General features: G+C 37.4%; 1 protein-coding gene across 2 annotated transcripts in view; it reads left to right on the top strand.

Moving 5' to 3' along the window:
- Positions 1–25618, top strand: part of GABRG3 (gamma-aminobutyric acid type A receptor subunit gamma3) — a 696464-nt gene that overhangs the window by 345912 nt on the left and 324934 nt on the right. For both annotated transcript variants that reach the window (XM_088454037.1, XM_088454036.1), the window contains exon 4: positions 17591–17811. In XM_088454037.1, the coding sequence (XP_088310163.1) occupies positions 17591–17811 (221 nt within the window). The remainder of the gene's footprint in view (positions 1–17590; positions 17812–25618) is intronic.

The raw sequence follows: 25618 nt of genomic DNA, 5'->3' as shown, positions 1-25618 counted from the left end.
GCTTACCTTTGAGTTAGGCTTATAGTTAGGCTTCTAGTTCAGTGAATATCCCTTTACTATATCAGCATTACTGGAAAAGTAGGGGAATGTTAGATGGTTGAAAAGTTCATGAGAGGAAAATGGGTAATTTATATTTGAAATTAAAATGTTTTTATTTCTTCCCTGGCTTAGCTACTTTTACTAAATTAATTCAACTAATAAAATATTATTTATTTTATGTTGTAACTTTAAAAAAATTTTTTTTCTCATATAGCATGATAACCTACTATATACATAGTTGGATGTCACAGATATTTTGCTCTGTGGCAGAGCATACTGTACAAACAAATAATATGCATCTGATTAATCTAACATAATGTAAATATATAAGATTGCTTTAGCTATAGTATATGTCTAAGAATGAGCCCTGATCAACAATTATATGTGAGCCTAGTGCCTCCCACAAGCCTCTGAACTCAGCTGGGGATGGTGCTAAGTTACACAGAGAGCCCAATTTAGGATCAAATTGAGCTAAAATATGCACCTGGATAAACAATGCTCCATTCAAGTGCATGCACTGCAATTACATATTTTTCTGTATAAATTGTTTTACAGTAAAAAAAATACTGTCTGTTTTGCATGTAGCAGACAAATAATGGACAGTTTACTATTGTAAGATAATTTCACCCTACGATCATTTAAACTGTTCAAAGTCTGCATCTGATGGCAGCTTTTGTATTACCGTCATTATCATCAACAAGAATTTAAACAAAGGTCTAACTCTATGAATATGTGCCTTTTAAATCATCACTAACTCTATAATTGTGCCTACATTTTAAATATACTCTATATTTATCCATATCACAACAGCTACATCAATTGGTGTTTTAGCTATAGCGTCCACTTTAGCTGACCAGAACACTGGTGATTGCAAGTTCTATAATGCTGAATGCTGTAACAAAGCTAGTTAATAGATTTTTTTTACTTTCATCTCGAAACTGTTGCATCTCTCTTTGATCTTTGATCATGTAATACTTTGTATTGTATTTCAGAGACTACATGGTCACTTGTCTCAATATAGATATTCTATCAAGTAGTATATGCCTCTTTAACTGATCAAAAATGTATATATGATTAAATCAATGTATTGTATTTATTTAAAGTACATGTAATGTTTGTAGAAAAGGTGGATTAATCATTAGATTAGAAACACAAGGGATTGCACATTGTTTCCAATTTCCAGCGAAGCTAAGCTTCTACCATCTGCCTGAGTATGAGATGCTAGCTTTTATTATATATATTTATATTATCTTCAAAAATCAAGATTGTGAAAATCACTCTTGGTAGGGAGATTTGTTAATTGTCTTAATTCTTCTAAATGGGCTGTGGTTAAATATACATGCCTTGGGCATTTTACACCAAAGTAAAAAAATAAGAATGATAAAATGTATCTCTGTGAAGTGCACTAAAATACAAATATATCATTGCTGATTATTAAGAAGATTTGCAGTTTAATATTGAAAGGTTTTAACATACCTCATACATTTCCCAATGCACCCTTTAAACTAAAAAAAAATTCTGTCCTTCACTATATGATGATAATAATTTATTATGGATAAAATGTCTGGATTCAAAGATGTAAGCTGATCCAATGGTTGGCGCACATCTCCAATATTTTGGGGTCTGCAAATGGTTGACATGCTGTGGCATTTGGAGGGCAGAGTGGGGGCATGGCTGGCCACCATCCCCGGAAATGGGGATGTCGCCTCCATTTTCTGGGAGGGACAAGGCCAGGGTCTGCATCGGTGGATGTAGATTTCCTTGCCTTGCAAGTGACCAGGACCCTGTCAGGCTGCGGTAAGCTTCAGCTTCCAGAGCCTGGCAAAAAAGAACAACCATCACAACCAAAGGTCATGATGGTTGTGATGGTGATCCCAGGCTGCAACCTCGGTTGCAATGCTAGAATCGCAGATGCAGCTTGTGTGCGGCTCCGCAATTCCGTCCATCTCTGAATCAGGCCCAAAATCTGTAAGTCTAATGAAGTGTGTTTATATCTACTATTAAAACAAACAAATATAGGGAATATTTATTAAAGTATCTTTGCAGTATATCCAATATAACAGGTGACTGCAAATAAGAATTGTCCCCAAATTGTAAGGCGGAGGGAGAGCAGCAAATATCTTTGATATCAATCATGGTGCCTCCTTTTCTGCCAGGAACAGCAGCCCACAAGCATTCCGTGGTTTGGCTTCAGCCACTAGTGGCATCTTTAGATAGTGTTAGCCTATTGGCTACCTTTCGCTGTTTTTCTCGGGATGTGAAGGATCTCTCCCCAGTGATTCCAGCTTGTGCATGTGCAGTAGTGCAGCTGAGGGGGCAAAGTAGTAAGTAAAATGATTGCAATGTGATCACTTTACTTCTCACTGATTGCCGGGATTGGCGCCTACTGGAGCCCCTGTCCTGGCAATTCAGAAATTATACATTTGGGCAAATTAAGATTCTTTGTTACCATGAGCTGCAACAATAAGGAGTCTTTAAAAATGTGGGCAGAATGCAAATAATAATAATTATGTACCTATACCTGTATGTTCAAAATAGTCATTAAGTAGAGGAGTGACTAAAGAATTATAGTCTCTATTGGTTTGCATATGGAATACAGGTTGAGTCTCCCATATCCAAATATTCCAAAATATGGAATATTCCGAAATACGGAATAATTTTGGCATGATTGAGATAATGAAACATTTGATTTTTGATGGTTCAATGTACACAAACTTTGTCTAAGGCACAAATTATTAAAAATATTGTATAAAATTACATTCAGGCTGTATGTATAAGGTGTATATGAAACATAAATGAATTTCATGTATGTACACAAACTTTGCTTGAGCCACAAAATTATTGACAATATTGTATAAAATTACCTGCAGGCTGTGTGTATAAGGTGTATATAACACATAAATGCATTCTGTGTGCATATTGGGGTCCTATTCCCAAGATATTTCATTATGATATGAAAATATTCCAAAATACGGAATATTCCGTTATCCAAAATACCCCTTTTCCCAAGCTTTTTGGATATGGGAGACTCAACCTGTATATCAGAAACCTGGCTGAAAAAATTATTGTTCCAACAAATAATTTTCGTCATACATGCCATTTGACATTTTAGTGCACAATAATGACAGGAAAGTATTGGTGACTCAGAAATCTAATGTGCAGGTTTTGGGCAGACAGATCAAAGGCCACAGCCAAGGAGGATGAACAGAACGATTATTCTGTCTGCATGCAAGCAACATTACAGAGAATTTATACGATAATGATATGGGTCCCACTATGCAGTTAATATATCTATGACTGTCATCATTGTCGTGATTGTTTATCATATTAACTAAGAATTTAACATACAGTTAGTGTACATTACTAGAAATATATTAATTTGAACAAAGTCACAAAATTAAAAATGCAAGAAAAACTAAAACGCATGATCAAGAGGTAGTCAGGACATAGGGGGTCATTCAGACCCGGTCGTTAGCGCCGATGCGCTCGGACCGGGTCGATGGCCCCCCACAGAGCATGCGCACGATGGCGCCGGTGCCGTCGTGCGCATGCGTGAGACCCGCTATGACCAACAGCGCTGGTAGTAGCGGGTCTCGATCCAAAGGGGGCGAGCTGTCGATGTTGATTGACAGCTCACCCCGTTTGGAAGGCGGGTCGGGGGGGTGGCAGCCCAAATGGGGGCGTTCCCATGGGAATGCCTGCCGTTTGGGGGAGGCCCCACTGACATCACTAGTGATGTCAGTGGAGAGCTACCGGCTCAGACAGAGCCAGAAGCTCTTCGGGGCTTACGACAAGGGAGACCCTACCCTAGGGTCTCATCATAAGCCCCGATGGTCGCGATGGTCTCTGACCATCGCGACCATCACCTGAGCAGTCGTTAGAGCTGTGGGTGTTAACCCACAGCCTAACGACCACAACAGAGGCGGGCGGTCAGGATGCAAGTGGCCGCCCAGTTTTTGAGCGACCGCTTGCATCCTCCGACCGCCTCTGAGTGAGGCCCATAATCTCAGCATCAGTTTTTTAAAGTAATTGTCATTGCAGGCATTTGTGGATATTCAGTCACCTTGTGTGTGCATGATTTTGTGTGTGCATGATTTTGATCTTTTGAGCATGGACATTTATTACATATTGATTCTGATTTACCATCTAGGATGATTCAATATGAGCACTTATTTCTGCTCCATAGTCATTTATTATGATATATTGATTATAATAATTGGATGATATGTTATATATTTTTAATTGCAGTTCCTTGTGAACATGAATATATGTATTAGTGTATTTGTCAATCAGTGTTTACAGTGATGACTGTGTTAACCATCTGGATACTCCGTCCCTTGTTTAGCTGACTGTGTTGCTTAGTAAGCTGGTAACGGTTCAGTTGTCTATAGTTGTTCAATAACTGGACTTTTACCTACGATGCTGTTGTCATTTAGGAAGATGTATTAAGGCTTGATCGGCTTGTATTGTATGAGATATGAAGGTTAGAAACCATTGTACTGATGCACAATTGTAACTAAAATGGGTGTGCATTACACAAAAGAAATGTCCACATAAAATACAGTATATATTAATCTATATGCAGAGCTGTATACATCTAGAGATCATTAGAAATGTGCTGTTCGGTTTTCCTGAAAAACGAACACACCCGAACTTAGCGGTTCTGAGCCCAATCGAGTCCTAGCTCGGATCACTTTTGGGATTCTGAGAAGAACCGAATCCCAGTTCAGGGCTGCTGTAAATTCATAATTCGGATTAAAAAAACAAATCTCAGTTTTGAATTGCATGTAATTCTGTCCAAATGTCCAAATTACTTGATTTTAGCTGTTTATTTTTCATCAGTTTTATACAAATCCAAATCAAAAACCAAATCCGAATCTGATCCAAAACACTTAAGGGTGGTTTTGCTAAAACCAAATTCATAACATTACTAGTAATGTGCGCAGGGGGACCGAGCACATCACTAGTAATCCTAATCAAAATGTACTTGTATCTGCTTTATTTTAGGCACAGGTACTTATTTCATTACATGCTCATCTTTATGGACTGCATTTATTTAAACACTCCCTCACTGAACTTTGCCTGAGCTAGAACATTACTGTGGTAATAGTTTAGAGGGCAGATGTATCAAGCCTTTTACAAAGGACAAGTGCAGAAGTTGCTAATAGTAACTAATCAGCTTCACCTCTTTGTTGGTATTTCCTTTTTCTTTTGTATTGGGCCCCACAATTTCTGATACCAGCCCTGCTGGAACATACCCACAGGTCTTCAGCCTACTGCTCCCCACAGTCCTTCAGCCTATTGTTCCCCACAGTCCTTAATCTGGCCCTGCCAAACATCTTCTAGCTATAATTTTTCTATTCAAATCTATAAAATAATAATTATAAATTGATTTGTTGCTATGGGCAATTTCCCAACCTTCCTCTTTAGAAGATTTGATACATTTCCCCCTTTGTGTCCATACTGCAAATAACTATGCACAGCCACATTGCATGCATTAATTTTCTGAGCATGCACAGGGCGAACTCAAGCAAGATCTGCTCCACTAATGTTTGCACTGTTTCAGTCCATTAGTATGTGAGGAAGAGATTAGCAAAAAAGTCTATTTATCATCCCAAAATATTACCACATTGATTTTTAAGCTGGTTAGCATCATATTAGTATCTTTTAGTTACTCAGTACTGGGCAATATACTTAAAAGTGCCCAATTAGACCTCTGTGATTTTGTTTGAGGTGGCACTATTTCTGTATATGAGCGTTAATATTTCTCTAGGCTAATCAAACTGACCCTTTCAGAAAAACATAGTTTTGTAGTCAACTATGTAAAACGCAGGTTGGATGTTATCATATTAAAAGATTACCCTTATTTGTCATTTTTATGTAATATAATATTTATTTTAGTTAATACCAAGTCCAGTAATGCTTCCCTGTTAGTTCCTTACATTAGCTGTAAGATATATGAATATTTAGCTACATTTAAATATGAATAAGAATCTGCTTCCTCTGTCAGAACTATTAGATTCAGTGTCCCATTTTTTTCTGGCTAGTTAAAATCCCCCATAAATAAAATTGATTTTCTTTACGTTCTCTTGATTATATCAAAATTCTTCACAAGTTACTAGACCACCTTTACTTCACAAATTACTGGACTACCAAAAGTAACAGATGTGTAAGAAAAAAAAAATATTTTGCCTACAAAGAAAGATAAGTACAATTGAAGTGTTGACTTGAAAACTTGACTAGTATCCATATAGAATAGCCCTAATTGTTTGTTGATGTGGGTTAAAGGACACAAAAGGATTTCCACTTGGAATAATAGGTTCATAGATTCTGGCAACATACAAAGTGCATGAACAGAAGTTACAACCTTGAAATCATATTACACTTTGTGTAGTTATTACATTTACTGGTTCCATATATAAAAGAAGTCAACATGTTTTTGCCTATATCTTTAGTACTTTTGGTCAAAATGGATGATTTCCTTAGTGGATATCACTTTGTAGAATAAGGATATACTACACTACTACTACTACTACACTACTGTGGCCATAGATTTAAAATATATTTAAACATATAAGTAAAATCTTCTCTTTTATTTTTGTCCTTTATTCCCTTCATCAAATTAACCTCAGTCAGATATCACATTGCTAAAAAAAGACAGAGCTTCATCTCTGCACCTCTTCACACCTTCTCTCTTAAACTGTATGCAACCTTTCCCAGTATCGCCTTAAACAATAAAGTTATCACAGGTGGACCGGTTTACATTTGTTCAGTAAAAAAAAATGATGAACAACCTACTGCAATATATCTTTACTATATAAAAGCGAAAATTTGTCCTTCTGTCTTTCTATACAAATCCACAGTTTACAAGCCACGATCGTGAAATTTTACATACGAGCGTATTAAAACACGGCGGAGGCATCTAAAAAAAATGTAAATCGAAATTGATTACTGTTAATTTTTAATTAATGAAAAAACACATTTTTTTGCATAGCATTCTCCCTTTCCAGGTCAGGTACGGAATTACAAAAGGATTTAGCTTATCTACAATTTTTTCTTTTCTATCTTCTCTACTATATCAAAGCGAAAATGTATCCTTCTGTCTTTCTATACAAAGCCACAGTTTACAAGTGAAGATCCTGACATTTTACATACGAGCATATTAAAACATGACGGAGGCAACTAAAACATTTTAAATCAAAATTAATTACTGTTTATTTTTAATTATTGTTAAACCACAATTTTTGCTGGACACTCATTGTGGGGCCTTACGGTATATGGGTAGGGTCTCGGAGCAAGCGTTTTGTGTTGTCATGTTTTCTAATGATCTTAATGTTTATTATCGAAGAGAACTTTAGCAGGCTTTGCCAGCATTCTCAGCTCTCTGACTATACCAAATTATGCAACAACATTTACTTCTTTCTTCCAACTGTGTCAAAATGATGACTTTGCAAGGACCCTGCTGTACTGTGAGCTGCTAAAATATTACACATGAAATGCTTCTCCCAAAGTTTTTCTGTGCAGAAAACAGGGAGTTGCTGTAGATGGTCATCCTGGTATCCGAGCAACAGAAGCTCTTGGCCGTGTTTACACTGTACATCCTACAAATTTTGAATGCTTCTATCTCCGAAGTTTGCTTTACACCGTTACAGGTCCTACTTCCTTCGAAGACCTTAGGACTGTTGATGGGGAAGTTTGTCACACTTTTCGTGAGGCCTGCCTATGGAGAGGTTGTTTGGAGGATGATGTGTAAACAAACATTCTCAAAATCCCGGGCAACTCCGGGTACTCCAGCTAGTATGGATAATAAAAGTCATCTGGATGTTCTGTGATCTGCATAAAAGCACTCAGCCTGTGGCTGCACTCTCTCAACAGTCAATAAAAATCATTATGAAAGATTCCAATTTCTGTGATACCATAGAAATGTTCATAAACCGTTTTTAGATAAAGTTGTTTGAAAAATGACATAAAAAACAACTGCTTATTGTTTGTTTGCTGCATCATTTCCTATTCTCTACCATAATGAGAATTGAAAAACAAAATACCAAAGGATTATAAATCATTTTAGAGCGAAAGTCAATGTTATCATCTGTATCTCTTTTTATGTAGGTCACATGGATAGTTCCATTTAAAAGTGATAAAGAAATGCTGGTGACTTAATAACAAGCAATGACAAGGCTTTGCAATACTGTGGGGGCACAATATTGATCTCTTGTTCTTCATATGACAGTGAAACAAATACAGTATTTTAAAGGAAAAAAGATTTGGTATTTAAAGACAACATGTCTGAAGCTTTTATCAGGAGGGGTTATTATACACATTCTTTTAAGTTATTTTTGTTGATGATTACCTTATATTGAAATTAATATATTATATGATAACTTGTTATCTGAAAATTTGGAAGCATTTTATGACCTGTGTGGTTGTCAGGGGAAATTAAAATGTCTTCATCTTAAGTTTAGCTGAGCTCAGGGAAGGAATAGCGATCTGGCAATTCTTGCAAAGGCCAGATGGGCAAATGCCTTGATGTGCTAAAGGGCCCCCTAAAAAAAACAACCCCAAATGCTCATCCACTTGCTGCTAGAGCTGTAGACAGGCAGTTACTGTACTGTAGAGCAGAATATTTACTATTGCGTAAACCCTCCTCAATAAAATACAACAATACATATATTATGTACCCCCCCCAAGAACCTGTCCAATCTAACCAAATCCGAGAGGTGTATGACACGGAATTGTGCTGTTTGTCTTTGCAGCAATATGCTTATAGCTCTTCAGTAAAACTCTACTGATAAGTTCCAGATGGGTTGGATATGAAATCCCAGTTGCCGGGATGCCGCTGGTCAGAATACCGACAGTGGCATCCTGACAGCCAGAATCTCGACACCCATAGGGAAGACAGGTAAGTGTTTTTTTTAACACCTACCCTAACCCCTACCTTAACCCTCCCTCCCCAATGCCTAACCCTAACCTCCCCACCTAGTGCCTAAACCTAACTTCCCCCTTCCCGCACCCTAAACCTAACACCCCCTCCCCAGTGCCTAAACCTAACCTCCTTCCCTAGTGCCTAAACCTAACCTCCCCCTCCCTGCACCCTAATCCTAACACTCCCTACCCAGTGCCTAACCCTAACCCTCCCACTAATGCCTAACCCTAACCCTGTTACTTAACCCTAACCTGCCCCTTAACACTCCAGTACTTACCTTCGGGATGCAGGCAGTTGGGATACTGGTGCCAGGATCCAACCTGTCGGGATTTCGGCACCAGTATTCAGAACGTCGGCATCCCGCATGCCGGGATGCCGACTACGTCCTGTTTTGGATAACAACACAGTTCCTACTTGCCATATTTGGGGAACATAATTCTAGAGGAAGTATTAACTGCACTAGTGCATACATGCATCTATATGAGCAATTCTCCAAAGAATCTGATTTGAAAAAATTTATTACTTAATTACAACATTGATAAAACAAGAGTATAGTATTTAAATGACATATAACAGAAAAAAATACTAGTCACAGGGTATTTATGTGGATATACAGTAGAGTAATATTAACACTGCTCACATATAATATGCTAGGTACCTAGACAAAAAAACATTTTTGATAAAAGATTTATTGTTGCAACAATAAAAATGGAATTGAGGAATAGTGTCAAAATGGAACATTCTGGTGAATGTTGTACTCTGATATTAGCCAAAAAAAGGAGTTTGAAAGATCCACGTGGGGAACACGTCTCCAGTTACAGTAATCAAATTATTGCATTGTAGCACTTTGTAATAGTAAAAGATGTGAGACAATGTTCCTTATACACAATGTAACAGCCTGTGTGGAGACATTGCCTCTGTATGGCATAGCTATACTTGCCAACTCTCCCTCATTGTCAGGGAGACTCCCTGAAATAGTAGCAATCTCCCGGTCTCCCTGAAGAGTCTAGAAATCGCCCCCATTTCATCCTTACCCCCATTATGAAGCTGTTATATAAAAAATAACCAGATATATACACTCTCATATGTGATCATTAGTATAATTTCCCTGCGCTGGTTATAAGGCACAATTATCCCTATGCATTTTCTGAAAAGTATCAGTGTGTTTTCATCAACAAATAGATCTAACTAACTGCTTTTGGGCTCGTTTACATTTGGATGTAAGCACATTTTAGGAAACGCCTTTCAGATGTAGCAGCACACGTCCACTGTAACGTGCGCTCATAGGTGTTGCTTTCACAATCTCCCTGAAATGCTTTTTCAAAAGTAGGCCAATAAAACGCTTTTCGTCTAGCAGTCAGTGAATACAGTATCTGAGCTGTTCATGCCACTATCTGCTGGTGTAATCAAAACTCAAGAGGTCTCTATGTTAGTTGTATAAATAGTGGTTGTGGCATCTAGATATTAAAATCACAGACTTGTTTGCTGATTTAGTGTATGAGATGCATGTGGCAGAAGTGTGTGAACACTTTGCTGGAGTGCTGGGACGGATGATGGTGTTGCACATTGCTAGTGGGCTTACTAAGCAGGCTGGGTTGGTTCTGGGAACTGAATCAGCATGTCCCAGGAAGCTGAATAGATTTAAACATACAAGAGTTCTGTCTTGCCCTCATCGTAACTCTACCACCCTTGTTGCAGCTTCATCCAGACCCCCACGGCTCCCACATTTACTTTGGTGGGGCGGTGCTCCACTCCTACGGCTGTCCTGTCTCCCCTGCAATGGGAGCCATTGGTGCTTGCGCATTGAGAACCAAGACAACCTTACACAATTATATATATATATTATATATATATATGTGTGTTTATATATATATAAAAATATATATATATATATCTCCGAAATAGTCCACACTCACGTCATAGTCCAAAAGAAAGGTGCTTGGGTAGCTACCCAGAAACACATACGTGTTACTGTAGATACATCCAAAGATACGGGGTGCACTCACCAGTCTTCAAAAAAGCAAAATTTATTCAAAGCAGATGCATAGTATGACTTCTTATATCAATGTTTCGGTCCTACTTCTGTACCTTTATCAAGGCACAGAATACACAGACCAATTTACATATATACCCTATGCGCAAACTAACAAACAACCCCCTAATTGTCAATATTCACCCCCAATTGGCTAAAAGGTAGATGCCATAGTCAGCGTCCACTAAGTAGTAAAACATGGAAAAAATACCAAGGTAAACATGTCCGGAATAGACAATGCATACAGCAGTAATTACATATCCTTACAAAAAACCTTGTCCAATAGCTTATCTCTACAGCCACCGAATGATATATCAATAATTTGAAGAGAGCTGATCTAGGCAATAATTTCATAATACAGCTCGCGATAGTGGTGTGTGCTCCACGGTGGACCACACAACAACTTCCTCCCAGTGGAACGCAGGCGCCGCCCGCATCATATCCCATCACATGGGTAATGTGTTGAGGCTGATGTGACCCCCGCAACTTAACTCTGCTGTATCATTTCAGATACTTAACACTTAACAATATAGGCTTATTTATTCGGTCCACATGGGACACATTCACTTACTTGGCAGTGAATTTATCAAATATATTACATTATATGGCGCTTGTTCTCACCTTTTGTATTATATATATATATATATATATATATATATATATATACCCCAGGACTAATAATTCTCATGTGGGGCATTACCCACACCCCTGTCTCCCCATAACCAAAAGACCACTATCCCATGGTGACATTACCTACCCACCCCTTAGGGCACTTACCCCTCCCCCATCAAGCAAAGCTCAACCTAATAGAGTTGGTTAGAGGAGCATGAGCCCCAGAGGGCAGTTCATACAGTTTTCTGGCTAACAATTTTGGCAGTAATATCAACCATCACAGACGACTACATCATTGTTGGAGGGGGCAGAGCAGAAGGAGAAAATCTGTTCTGCATACGTCCAGAATGATATCTAGGGGACGGATGCAGATGACACTGTCGCGTGAGATGCTACTGTGTCAGTGAAAGCCCAGATGACTGCAGTAACATCCCTTGCGACCATGCAATTAAGTGGATAAACCCCCAAAGTGCTGAGAATGAGTCACACTCATATTTAAAATTAAAGGGTTAAGTGTAAAAGACTACAAATTCCAATGTTGTAATCATTAATTTTCCTTTCTAGCATTTTCAGAAGGAAATGTGTATATTGTACACACCTTTCAATCTAACATGTATTCATTTAAAATAACATGCATCCATCACCTAGTAACATGAATATTCATGGCCAACTCTCTATTACTCAAGCCTAATTTTTATGCTTCAACTCTTCATGTCTTATTCATATACTACACTATGAATCACAAACATGAAATTTAAAGGCTTACAAATAAACAGAATGAGATTATAATTCGGAATGAATTAGAATCAACATGTTTTCTTACTGTTTACTTCTTAATCAGTCCAGTATTTTGCATTTGTCTTAACTGACATACAAACAAGACATGTATCTAAGCAATTTTACTAGCAGCTGTTTTTAATGGAATAATGTCGCTTACATTTAAGAATATATAAAAGAATGTTTTCAGATAAGTGATTTTGAAGGAAACAGATAGCCTTTACTTTATCATATTAGTGGAAAAGGGCATTTTGGACGTTGAGCAGAATTTTAAACATAATAGTGAATGGTTTACAGTACATAGGTTAATATTGTCAATGAAATGAATTAATGTTTTAAAGCAAACTAATAATATGTCTCGTAAGTGGCAGTATGGATTTGCAAGCATTATGCTTTTGTTCAGAATCATTTAAAAATAAGAAAATAATTTGTTTAATTGTAGTTGTCTAGTACAGTATCAGTAAATAAGTAGGCTTTCTCTGTCATTGATGACATTTTCTGGAAACACTAGTTGCACAATGTTTTTGTGAAATGTTTATTTTTTTGTTATTTTCTTTCCCTGCATAAGCTGTTGGTGCATTGTTATCTACCCCTTTCCTGAAGGAGTAGGACATTACCTTCTGCTGCTAAGTGGTGCCACAAAATCAAGGTGTGGTTTAAACTACAGAAGATCCTCCCTAAGAGCTATTTCAGGAGCCACCAAATTTTAACTAATACAATATTGGAATAATAAATAATATGTATATACATTACTATGAATACTTGGTTATTATTTGCAGCTGACATGACTGTGATAATTTTTCTTCACAAGTGTATTGATCACTTGTGTTCACTTATAAATAGGTTCAAATGTATATTTTTGGAATAAGCTTGTTTTAAATTTTAATCTGTAAATTGCAATTTTGTAAAATATCCTTATTAGACATTTAGGAGCTGAAGAAGAGTTGAGAAGTATATCTTGCACATGTGGAACCAAGCGCACACAACTATTTGATCGATGCAAACTGCACATAAACATCTGCAGCTGAAGGGATGTACATGAGCTGTAATGGGGCATTTTTATGTAGTTAAAGTTCAGAGAGAGCGTGTGGATGGAATTGTGGTCTATACCATATATACATATGATTACGCCTGTTTTCAGGCAGATGCATTGCACTAGAAATAGGGTTGGTACAAGTATGCACTAACAATGATGATGGCTGTGAATTCAAGCGTATGAGGATAAGGGTTGTCCAATCACAGAGATATGTCCACCTCGGCATGCAGACGAATATAGGTGCATTTAGTTTCATGCATGACGCACGCAATGTGCAAGCAACCACTGCCACCCTGAGCAATTAACTCTCCATCAGCCACTTCATTTTTTGAACTTAGTGTAAAATAATATAGACATTTACATATGTAATCATTACAAAGTAACTTTTTTTTATATTTGTGTAACGATTAACTGGAGAACTAGAACATTGCCTGAACTAAAGGTTCTCATATATTATGCAAAAAGACTACTTTGATAAGGAATCATTATCTTGGTTCTTGCTCATTTCTTCTCACAACTTCAGATGACCATGCAGAGGTTTTTTGTTATCCTGCAAAAGGAAAGTAGAGTGAGACTGGGCATACGCTTTAAATGAAACAAATGTCTCCACCAGAGCATAACGAACTCATAGCTGGAAGGCAGGAAGCATCAACCAAGATAGCATTATTGAATAGAATTTAAATATACATAAAAGCCTTATTTTGTCACATTTGGCAGATTAGTTAGCTGTATTTTAAGATAAATTAACTGCATTTAATTTTAAGGACTTATGGAGGATCAGGATATGCCTTTTTATTTTATGAAAAAGAAAAGAAAAAATGTATTCTTCTTATGGAAGAGTTTAGCAAAAATAAAGATAATTGAAATGAGAATTTATGGGATTCCTGATCTACTATATTTTAAATAATGTAGACTAAATAAGATGCATTATACTGTTTTTATTTCCATCTCTAACCACACTTGCCTGAAATTAGATAACAAACTGCATGCATAATATACAATGCTAACATGATGTAAAATGTTTTATATAAAATAAAAAAGGCTTGTAATGGAACATGAAAACCACACTGGAACCACTAAACACACTATCGCAGCAATCATTAGTTTTCTAAGAAGCAATACCTGAAGCTTTTTACTGTAAGATAGAAACCATTGCAAAATGGAAAAGTGCTTTTCAAGTTCAATAAATTGTGATAACCAGCGATAATGTACATGTGTAAGCTATTTATCTGTACAGTTATGAAGGATTAAGTGATTAGAAAGAGAACAGAAACTGGATAGCACAAAAAAAGTTTCTTTAACCATTTGGTAACAACGAAGAATAAGACCACTCCTTATGACCAATTTGTTCTAACTATGGCTCTGTTTCAGAGTTGTATACTATTGCCTCCACAGCTGTGATCCCGTCTGCAGCTGCTGTGCGAAAAATATGCAAATATCGCAGCCGCGGGGATATCTATTGAGATGCCCACCTGCAAATCCAAGCGTCTGTGTCAGTCGTAGATAGATCATTCGATGTTAGTAACTCTAAGCTACAGTATATTTCATGCGGATAAAATTGCAGGCGCAGAATGTGACACGCCCCCACAATGGTAGCCACACGCCTGTGTTTTTAGCTGACCATCCCACTACCACCCCAAATGCTCCCTGACTGTCAATCACACTGCAAAAAAATACTCGCTCTGGCCGATAATCGCTCAACTGATAAAAACATTGGCATAGCATACAACCCTGAATCAGGCCTGATCTAACTACTAGCAATCATGGGCGCAGAGAGGGGAGGAGTGGGTACTAATTATCCGGGCCAGGGCTTGCTGGAGGGGCCTGGGTCAAACACTGCCCCTCCTCATTCCTGTCAGCTGAGCAGCACAGCACATGCTGCTTTGTGCTGGGCTGCCATGGGAGACTGCTTGCTACTGAACAGAGAAGCAGCAGCAGCAGTCTCCTCCTGGATTTGCGCTGGACTGATGGGGTTAAAGCGCCCCCTCTCCCCTCCCCAGCACACTGCAACAAATTGTTTTTTCTTAAGGGGGTGGGGCCACGCCTCCCATGATTAGGCCATACCCCCTTCACCCAGGCCTGTCCCGGCTTTTGGCAGCCTTGCTAGCAATAGGTTTTAAACCCAATAGTTCAGTATCTTTCATACATCATGAATAATCAAACAAGACAATTTTGCCATCATATGGCAGTACAGTTAGCTTTAATAATAATTGGTAAAAGTACAGTTTGACCTATTAGTCATAGGCAACCTTTAAGAAAAGTGGAAAGACAAAACATAAATTACTAAGGTATAGTTGATAATTTGCACCAGTCATTTAGTGTAAACTTTCAGTTGATTGCTGGTAGTCAAATATGGGTGGAATGTGCTGTAATATAACAGTGACTTTGCAATGATTTACAAGTTGTCGCAAATCGCTATGATTTTCCAGCCATATTGGTCTGTGTTACCTGGGGGTATCAGGCCTGCAAAAAAAAGTGGCCTCATACTATATAAAACCAGTCCTGTGCTGATAGCAATAGGGTTCTTCCCACACCAAACCAATGAGCAATGTGTGTGAGGTAATTGCTTAATAATGAAACAATTGTGTTGTATACTGCAATGAGCATGACATTAAGCCCTGTTATGCACAATTTTAATGAGAGCCACAAGTTCCAGCATGCCCTGTCATCCAGTGCCCACTGGCATCTGCAGTCCAACAGTGAAAAAATCCCATAAAAAATACATAGTTAAAAACCACTCGCCGATGCATCCCTCTTTATCCAGTTTATTACTGACCTTTATACCAAAGGGTCCCTGTAAAATCTAATATCCATGCTTTGCAAAAAAAAGCACCACAAGTCCAGATGCAACACACTAGCTTACCTGTGATTGGTTAGAAAACACTATTTTTAGTGCAACCAGTCATAGCTAGCATAGGATAGGAGGGGGGACCACTTGTGCTTTGTCCTGCCAATTTTGCCTCTGCCAACCTAGTTCTGGTTATACTTTTGGGGATGAGTGGGCATGTGCTTTTCTATTACAGGTTGAGTCTCCCATATCCAAAATGCTTTGGACCAGAGGTATTTTGGATATTGGAATATTCTGTATTTTGGAATATTTCCATATTATAATTAAATATCTTGGGAACTGGACCCAAATCTAAACACATAATTCATTTGTTTTATATACACCTTATACACACAGCCTGCAGGTCATTTTATATAATATTTTCAATAATTTTGTGGCTCAGACAAAGTTTGTGTACATACATGAAATGCAATTATGTTTCATATACACCGTATTCACAATGCCTGAAGGTATTTTTATACAACATTTTGTTTGTGCCTTAAACAAAGTTTGTGTACATTAAACCATCAAAAAGCAAAAGTTTCACTTTCTCACTCATGCTAAAAATATTCTGTATTTCGGAATACTCCGTATTTTGGAATATTTGGATATGGGAGACTCAACCTGTATTAGTATTTTTTTACACAAACTGTCTGGCCAGATAGCTGCCAGTGGAGCTATTTTGCCATCAGAAGTACTTCTATAGTTTGCGCAATTATTTTTTGCGTATTTTCAGTAACTACATATTGCAACCTATGAACACTAGGAAACAATAGGCAACTTGAACACTCAGTAATTCGGGACTGTCACTTGTAGTGATGCGTTTTATACAATGGCAGGTTTCTGGCATGTTGCTGCTATTCCATCACAAGCAGTGATATGTGAATCACCAGAAAGTCATCACAAACCCACAACTTTTGCAAATTTGTAAGCTAATACATACCGGCCAGTGTGTTTAAGAGAAATAGAGGCTTTATTTCACTTCTTGAAAGAGAACCAAATAATTTAAAATATACAATTAATGTTTAATCTGCCTATTATCAAAGGAAAAGAAAGTTTTCATAAATTGTGATTGGAGGTTTAATAGTACTTTATTAGCACCTTTTAGTAGTATAGTACTGTGTGATTGCACTTTTTGTTGTATTGCTTGGGAGTCACCCATGGGATTACAGCAATTGCTTGCAGAACCTTTGATTTGCTCTCAATTTTTAAATATTTTTATATGTAATCCAATCTTGGCACCCTCATTAGTTAGAGCTAAAACAATATACGGTACATAGCAGGACCTTGCAGAGATGTAAACTTTATTTTCATTAATACTGGATCTTTTTTTTTTTTTTACAGGAATACCAAATAGACATATTTTTTGCTCAAACATGGACTGACAATCGTCTCAGGTTCAATAGTACTATGAAGATTCTTACTCTCAACAGCAATATGGTTGGCTTAATATGGATTCCAGATACTATATTCCGGAACTCTAAAACAGCAGAAGCCCATTGGATTACAACTCCCAATCAACTTCTTCGAATTTGGAATGATGGGAAAATTTTGTATACGTTAAGGTATGTCAGTAGTGTAATTTGCTGCAGCCTTTTTAGCTCCTCATTTATGTCTTTCTCTGTATAGTTTTTCTCTGCAATAATGGGAAAATAAAAATATATTTATAACCTTACACAATATGAGTGATACTAACATTGGTATAACTACTGGAAAAAATCTATGTATAAATAGGGAGTTCTGATGCCACTTAAATTATTATACGCAACCTTGGATTTTCATAATGTGCAGTGTTATGTATTTATATATTCAATTAACTTCTCTTCCTTATAATATAATTTCTTTCATTTTGGAACATATGCTAAATGTCTCAAACTATATTAAGAATGACAAATTATTAAATATATTTCATGTTTGTAAAGAAAAAGGTTAAAGTATACAAGGTTGGAATATTCAAAATATTTTTCACTCTCATTTGACTTTATGGATGGAATAGGATAGTTTTTAAGGTGTGATCATTTGGGGTTTTGTGTGGGGAATCTGTAATTCACAGTATGACAAAATAATCCAGAATAAAATAAATAAAAAACTAAAAATATATATGATTATATATATTATTATATATAAATATATACACGGAGAAAGGTGCGGCACTCACGACTCCGAGTCGTGAGTGCGGCACCTTTCTCCGTGTATATCATTATTTAGTGAGGGCACCGACCACAGTTGTTTACCATTATTGGGAGTGCCGGACCAGCGGTAATTATATATATATATATATATATATATATATATATTCCTGAGTTTGTGACCAGTCGGTAATGAATACATCTGTGTTCTAGCTAGTGGATATGGAAACCATGCACTCATACTGTAGGTATTCTAGCAGATTGTACAAGAAATAGATAAATACAGCGCTATGAGAACTAATGGTTAAGTAACCAGATGAAGTGCAATCAAAGGTTAAAATTCAATTGTTTAATAATAATAAAAAATAACATGTATAAATGTTAACCAATTGTAAATGCTACCCCTGCAAATATGCAGTATACAAATGGAAAGATTTTATAGATGTATTCTCTGGAACTCCTTAGGATGACAGTGGTAAGATATTAAATGTTCCAAATGGGTAAGTCTCTAACCAACTCACGATAGTAGGGATCCGCAGTGTGCTAGAGCAACATCATGCTCTGATAGTGTCCCTTGGAGTGGTGAAACTTTGCAATCCAAATGGTGGTTTAAATATGGTGGTGTACGTCCCTTGGAGATTGCCCAAACAGGTAAGTATGGTCCACGGAGTCTGTTCCAGGTATAGAATAGCAGCAGTAGAAACAAAAGATCCAGATGTATCCTTTTGGTATGGAGGGGTGCTTGAACATCTAACGCGTTTCGCTGGGTAACCCCCAGCTTTATCAAAGGTGATTGTCTGTTAGGTTAGTGGGGATATTTATAAAGAGTTACAATGGCCCCTGATTACCCACACATGTTAGTGATTGCACTTCATCATTTTTTTCTTCACACTTTTCTCTGATTCTAGCAGATTGTGCCTTAAAATATAATAGAGATGCAGAAGTGGAAGCCCTTCCAATTTGAAATTTTCACTTGTGGCATTTGTAGCCATTCTGTCTAATCTATGAGCGGTATCCAATTAGCCCCCAACATTGTACGGGCGCTAATTGAATCTCCTCATCAGCGAGAAATCTCAGTTGAAAAGTCGCCAATATTTTTTTTGGAATCGGTATGAAATACCGCCGGCCCTAACCCCCCCTTCCCCGCTGCCTAAACCTAAGTCCCCCAGGGGGGTGCCTAACCCTAACCCTCCCTCCACCTAGCCTAACCCTAACCCTCCCAGGAGGGTGCCTAACCCTAAGTCCCCCCCGGGTGCCCTAAACCTAACCCTCCCCCCCGTGGCTGTCCGCTCACGGTGCCCGGCATCCCTTTAATCGGGATGCCGGGTGCCGGTCTCCCAGCATCGGGGAATTGTCAGGCGCCTACATCTAGACGCCCGGCATTTCATCCCTTGCCGAGATATGACAGTTGGGAAGCCGGCTACCGGTATTAAGGCAGCCAGCTTCCCGATTGTATACCGTCTTTTTTCACCCAATCCTATTATTTTGGTTGAAATAATAGGATAGTTCTCCCAAAAACACATAGGTGCCGCGATAAGCTCACGGACCTATGTGTTTTTGCCTTTTTTCAGGTGACAAAATGGTAATTATCGTGGATTCTTTTTTGAGACACATCAGGTCCGAAAATCCCCCCCGATAAGTGTTGGCGTCAAGCCAACTTCAGGACTAATTGGATAGCCCCGGGTGAGGTAATTAGCCATGGTAATTTACCGCGGCTAAATGGATACCCCCTTTTATTTTTATCCACTTTTTGAGTTTAACTTTTTCAAAAATATCACACAACATATTATTTGATAATCTGTGGTCTTTTTTTCCCACAAAATGTGTATTTATTAATTTCAGTTAAATGTATACCTATATATACACCTGTATAACCACCTGTAACACACACAAGTAAATACAAAGTTAGGATATCAAGGACTGACAACTAATAAATCCATACAGTAAACTTTGCTACAAGGGAATTCTGTATAATTTAAGTAAAGCACGTACCATCAAACCAACATTTATATCAGACAAAAGAGTTTGCTATTCATTATGGTCATTATATATAATTCAGACACAATACAACAAATTAAAAGCCAATTAATTATTCATAGAAAAACCGACAAATCATTATGGTCATTAAAGCCTTTTATCTCTACTACCTGCAATGTAGAAATCTATACAAATTATTTCTGGAACAATTTCACATTGTCACCTTTGCCATCTCTATTCACAAGCACTATTCTGCAAAGCCTAAGTACCTCTTTTTTAACGTTATGATATGTTGCAAAATGCACAACTAATTAACATAAAGAGACAGTCAGATTTATGGCAGACACCTCTTGCGCTGAGATCATTATAAGTGGTTTATTAGTATTGCATTTCATTATCTCATTTTAATGGATGGGATGAAACTATCGGACGTCTAAGTGATTTAGAAGAATTATTTTGTATTTTAAAAGGTGCAAATTGTGATAAATGTCACTCAGTTTCAATGAAAGGCACAGCACTGGTTCTGGCCACTGTTAACAGTAAAAATTATAATAATGGAAGGCTGTTCAGATGGAAATCACATTGTTTCAACTAACAGAAATGCTAGAGAACCTGTGCTGGTTTCCGCATAGAAAACCCAGTGTGCCTCCTTCCTCTATGAAGCTAATAGATCAGTGGTTCTCAAACTCGGTCCTCAGGACCCCACACAGGTCACATTTTGCAGATCACCCAGCCGGTGCTCAGCTGTAGTCATTACTTACTGACACATTTTAAAAGATCCATAGGTGGAGCTAATTATTTATGATTCTGTGAGGAGACCTGGAAAACATGCACTATTTGAGGTCCTGAGGACCAAGTTTGAGAACCTGCGTACTAGGTTCACAGTGAAAAGAATTGGGGCACTTGCCACTCCCCTGAGCTTTGCTCCATAGGAGCCAGCTCCGTGGGTGCGTGAGCATCCACAATATTTGTGATGTCACTATATGTCTATTACTGCTATTCTCCGGTCCTATGGCAAGGCACCACCAATCATTTTGAAAAATTGTCCCGTGCTGTGATGATGATGTATGTGACAAAAATTGTGATCACCTGAAGTAGTATATTTTCTACCCATGTGGCCCATGTATAGCAAAATGGTCAAAAGAAAATAAACAAATGCTGAATTTTAAAATTAACCTTAACTAAATTGAATATAAAAGAAACATCTTTATTTCTTAATATCAAATTAAATGTAACCAAATAATATAGTAAAACAGTATTTTCTTCTTTCTTATTGCTTGATCTGACATAGCCGATATAAGAAAAAAAAGTGAAAACCCCCATTAAAAATATCCATATTTTAAGGACACACATACTAGGTGACAGACACAAAGTTAGCATATCTGCTAGTTTGTAGGACTCACCTGTACCACTAACCAAAAAAAAGCAACATGGGAAAATAAATGTAACTTAAGATACAGTAGTCATGGTTAGTTCACAAAGGTAGTGTGACTAAATGCAAAACTACATACAAAGCTGTATTTTGCTCATTCCTGACCAAATTTGTAAGTATAGTGTCAAAATACTTTCTTTTTATTGTTTATTTCTTACCTTGTTATTTCAGTTCAGCTTTGGTAATGACAGGCAGCTACTGTATTCATGTTTTCAGATCACATCACACAGATAAATCATTCCTGCTTCTGTTAGTTTAATATTCATTTGCTCCCCTTCATTTTGCTCTATTTATGGATTTTTTCATTACTCTAATAAAAGCGCCTTTGAAAAGTCTGTGTTTGAGCTAGAATCTGCTTCTTCTTTAATGTACTGTCCCGAAGCACCACTCTAGTGATTGGATGCAAAGTACATAACCACATTGCTGCTCACAAGGTTAGCATACAACTCTCAGAGCCAAGCGTAAGGCCTTATTTAGAACTTGACATAAATCTATGTCTGTGGCCTACATATAAATATTTCTGTAATGCACATGTGCATTAAAATGAGTCTGTAGATTTGTGCATATCTTAGACTTATGGTCCATATGGGCAATAGAACATAAGATAAATACAGGATGTCAATCGCCAACCGCCCACCCTTATAATGGTCTGTGTGTGATAACTTATGCATGATGTAGCAGTTTCAATAATTTTCATCTTCTTATGTACAGGTTACATCATGACATAGTTCTACTGCAAAATAAATATTCGGTAGGGGAGGGGCAAGTTAAGGGGAAGAGAAAGGAGCAGGAAACAGAGAAGAGGATTAGAAAGGTTGCAAATTGAAGTGGTCACCATCAATGGTCACTATCAGTACCTTGCCATAGATGGTAGGATAATATCAGGTGTAAAATGTTGATGGTGTACCATCTCTATATTAGTACATAAGAGGGGAGATATGCAACAATAGGAGTCCTGGAGGAATTGGAGGTGAAGCCGTCATCCTCTCCTCCTGCAAGTAGGGAATAAAATGACTGTGATGAAAGCTGTACTCAATATTCCTGTATTTAAAACTCTCATCAGTATATCCTTACAGCACATTACATTTGTAGAAAGCAGCACAACATCCATTATCCAACTCATAAATATATTGTTTGTGTCATGTAAACCTTTGCCCCTCAACAACAGATGTAATCCAAGTAACGCATGCTCTGTGCCAACTTAAATTGTTTTATGTAATTATTTGTTTAAAAAAATAGAAACAGATTTAGGGTCTGTTCTGAGTTGGGAGCAAAGCCAAAATGAAAACAAGCAACTTTGCACCTGGGCAAACCATGTTGCAGTTACAGTAAATACTGTCTGCATTTCCATGTGGCCCACAAATACTGGACAGTTTTATATTTGCACTACAATTTAGATTTGAGCTAGGACACGCTTCTCTCAAATTTAAGAGGTACATTTACTAAGTTTCGAGTTTGGACGAGATTGCAATCTCGGGTGAGTTTAGGCATTTTTTCCAACTCGCAAATTTACTAAAGGCAAACTCGGGTGAGATTTCTCTCTTTTCACTAAGAAACCTTGGGTGAGATTGCTAACTCAAATAAACTCACCATTGCTCAAACTTGGAAGCACTTTTCATGAAAAAGATACAACTCAGGATTTTAATAAAATATTGAGATTACAATCTTGGGTGTAATTGTAGCAAACTCGCAGCTAAACTGAAGTTTCAAATAGACCTCCTCCTGAGCTGCAAGTTTGGCAGAAACATACACAGATCAGTGTAATTTATGTATGTTTGTGCATGTAAATCTTATCTAAAGGGTTAATATAAAAAAATGATGTAGGGTTCCCCCCCAAAAAACATAACCAACTATGGGTTGCTCAGGCAGTCCTGGTTCCTAAAAATAAAGGGAAAAAACTAGTAGGTTTACCCCATATTTTGGGAACCATCACTGGGCTTATGAGCCTGTCCTGGTTTTACAAATAGGGATAAAAATATGTAGGGGTGCCCCTATATTTTAAAACCTGCACCAGACTTAAATCCAGCCAGAGTGTAATGCCACAGCCAGGGGACCCTTTCACTGGGTCTCCCCAGCCAAAGCATTATCACCCAAGCCTGTCAGCCAAAGCAAGGGATCTCAGGGGAGATGGGGACCCCAATAAAGGGTTCCCCAACTCCTGCCCTTTGGCTCTTGTGGAACTACAAGTGCCAGCAGGTGGCCGGCACTCATTCCCCCACTGTAAATAAAATAGTGAAAAAATTCCAAGACACACACACCACAGTAAGTACAATTTTACAATGCTTTTTTGGGGGGGACCCTACGTAATTTTTTTTCACATTTAACCTTTTTTGATAGGTAAAACACACAAGCAGACTTCACATATCTCACTGAAATGTGCAGGCTGCTTGTTCGGGTGAGTTTGGCTGAGAGAAGACACTTGCAACTCGGGTGAGAAATCTCGTTCTAAATTGCAACTTGGTTGAGAAAGCTTGATCTGCTTCACTATCGGCCAACTCGATCTCAGCTAAACACATTTCTTAGCAAATTTGAGTGTTTCTGAAGCATCAAATCACCTGAATTTCGGCGATGCTAATCGAGTTTAAAAAAAAAAAAACTCTTTCAGACTCAATTCTTAGTAAATTTACCCTTACATCTCTTTGCACATTTTAAATCTGCATCACCTGCAGTGCAACTGAGAATCAGCCCCTTTCTGTATTACTCTGGTTAAAACAAAATTCTGCTCTGCACAGAAATTAATATCAAGTTGTGTTATATCTTTATAATGTTGAATGATGAATTAGGAGTGTAACAATTTTTTTTAATATGATCATCTGCACTGGAAACTACTAGTTCTCTGAGACACAATTGCTATTTATAGTTCAGTCAATACTTAGAATCTCAAATTAGTTGTTAGATTACAAAATCTTGCTACCAAATGCTATACTCAAAAAAAACCTTACATTGACCTTGGCCTGTGTTCAGCAAGTGATTCCTTAGTGGGGCACTCTTTTATAATTGATTAATTGATATGATTAATATTAGAAATTGAACATAATTAAAACATAACTTGTCATAGATTCCACTTTAAAAGAAATTGGGAATAGTTTGACTCTGATTATAAAAATCTGACAGTCACCCATTTATAAACAGTATAAAATCATAAATACCAGATCAGACATAAGTAATTGGGTATACAGTATACTAATTACCCTGTGGTGACCATATTTTATTATAAAGAATGTATCTCCTAATGGATATACAGGCAGGTTTAAGCAGGTATTGAAATTCACTCCCTTTCTTCAGTGATCACCAAAACAATGTATCTCCTAATAGATAGAAAAGAAGATAGAGCAGGTAGTAAAATTCACTATCTTTCTTCAGTAATCCCTTTCTACATTAATCTCTTTAAATTTGCCTCCAATATGTACAGCAGTCATAATAATGAATCATATGTATACACGGAATAATGCTCCTTATTGGTTAATGGAAATTTGCAAGGACAAATATGATATTGTTATACTAATATCGCATTAGAGATGGTTTATACACATGAGAAACTAGAAAAATAATCAGACTCTGTTAAATCACTCTCTTTTCATATATAAAAAAGTTGCCAGCAAATCTGTTTCCTGTATTTAGAGAACACCAGAGACAAATGGATACAAAACACATTCGAATCAATTACACTGTTGCAGCCTCTGTCTCCTGAAATAAACTGCATACATGGAGGATCAAAATAGGCAATATGCATAAACATGTATAATAATAGATTAGCTAGCAGCAGGAACCAGGAAGGTTCAAAGGAATAGAAAGGAGGTACAGTGTGCTTTCTTAGGTTATCAACCGAGCGGA

Source organism: Taudactylus pleione, unplaced genomic scaffold (genome assembly GCF_031769625.1).
Source record: "Taudactylus pleione unplaced genomic scaffold, aTauple2 ptg000609l, whole genome shotgun sequence".
Taxonomy (NCBI): domain Eukaryota; kingdom Metazoa; phylum Chordata; class Amphibia; order Anura; family Myobatrachidae; genus Taudactylus; species Taudactylus pleione.
This window is presented reverse-complemented; position numbering and strand designations above follow the sequence as displayed.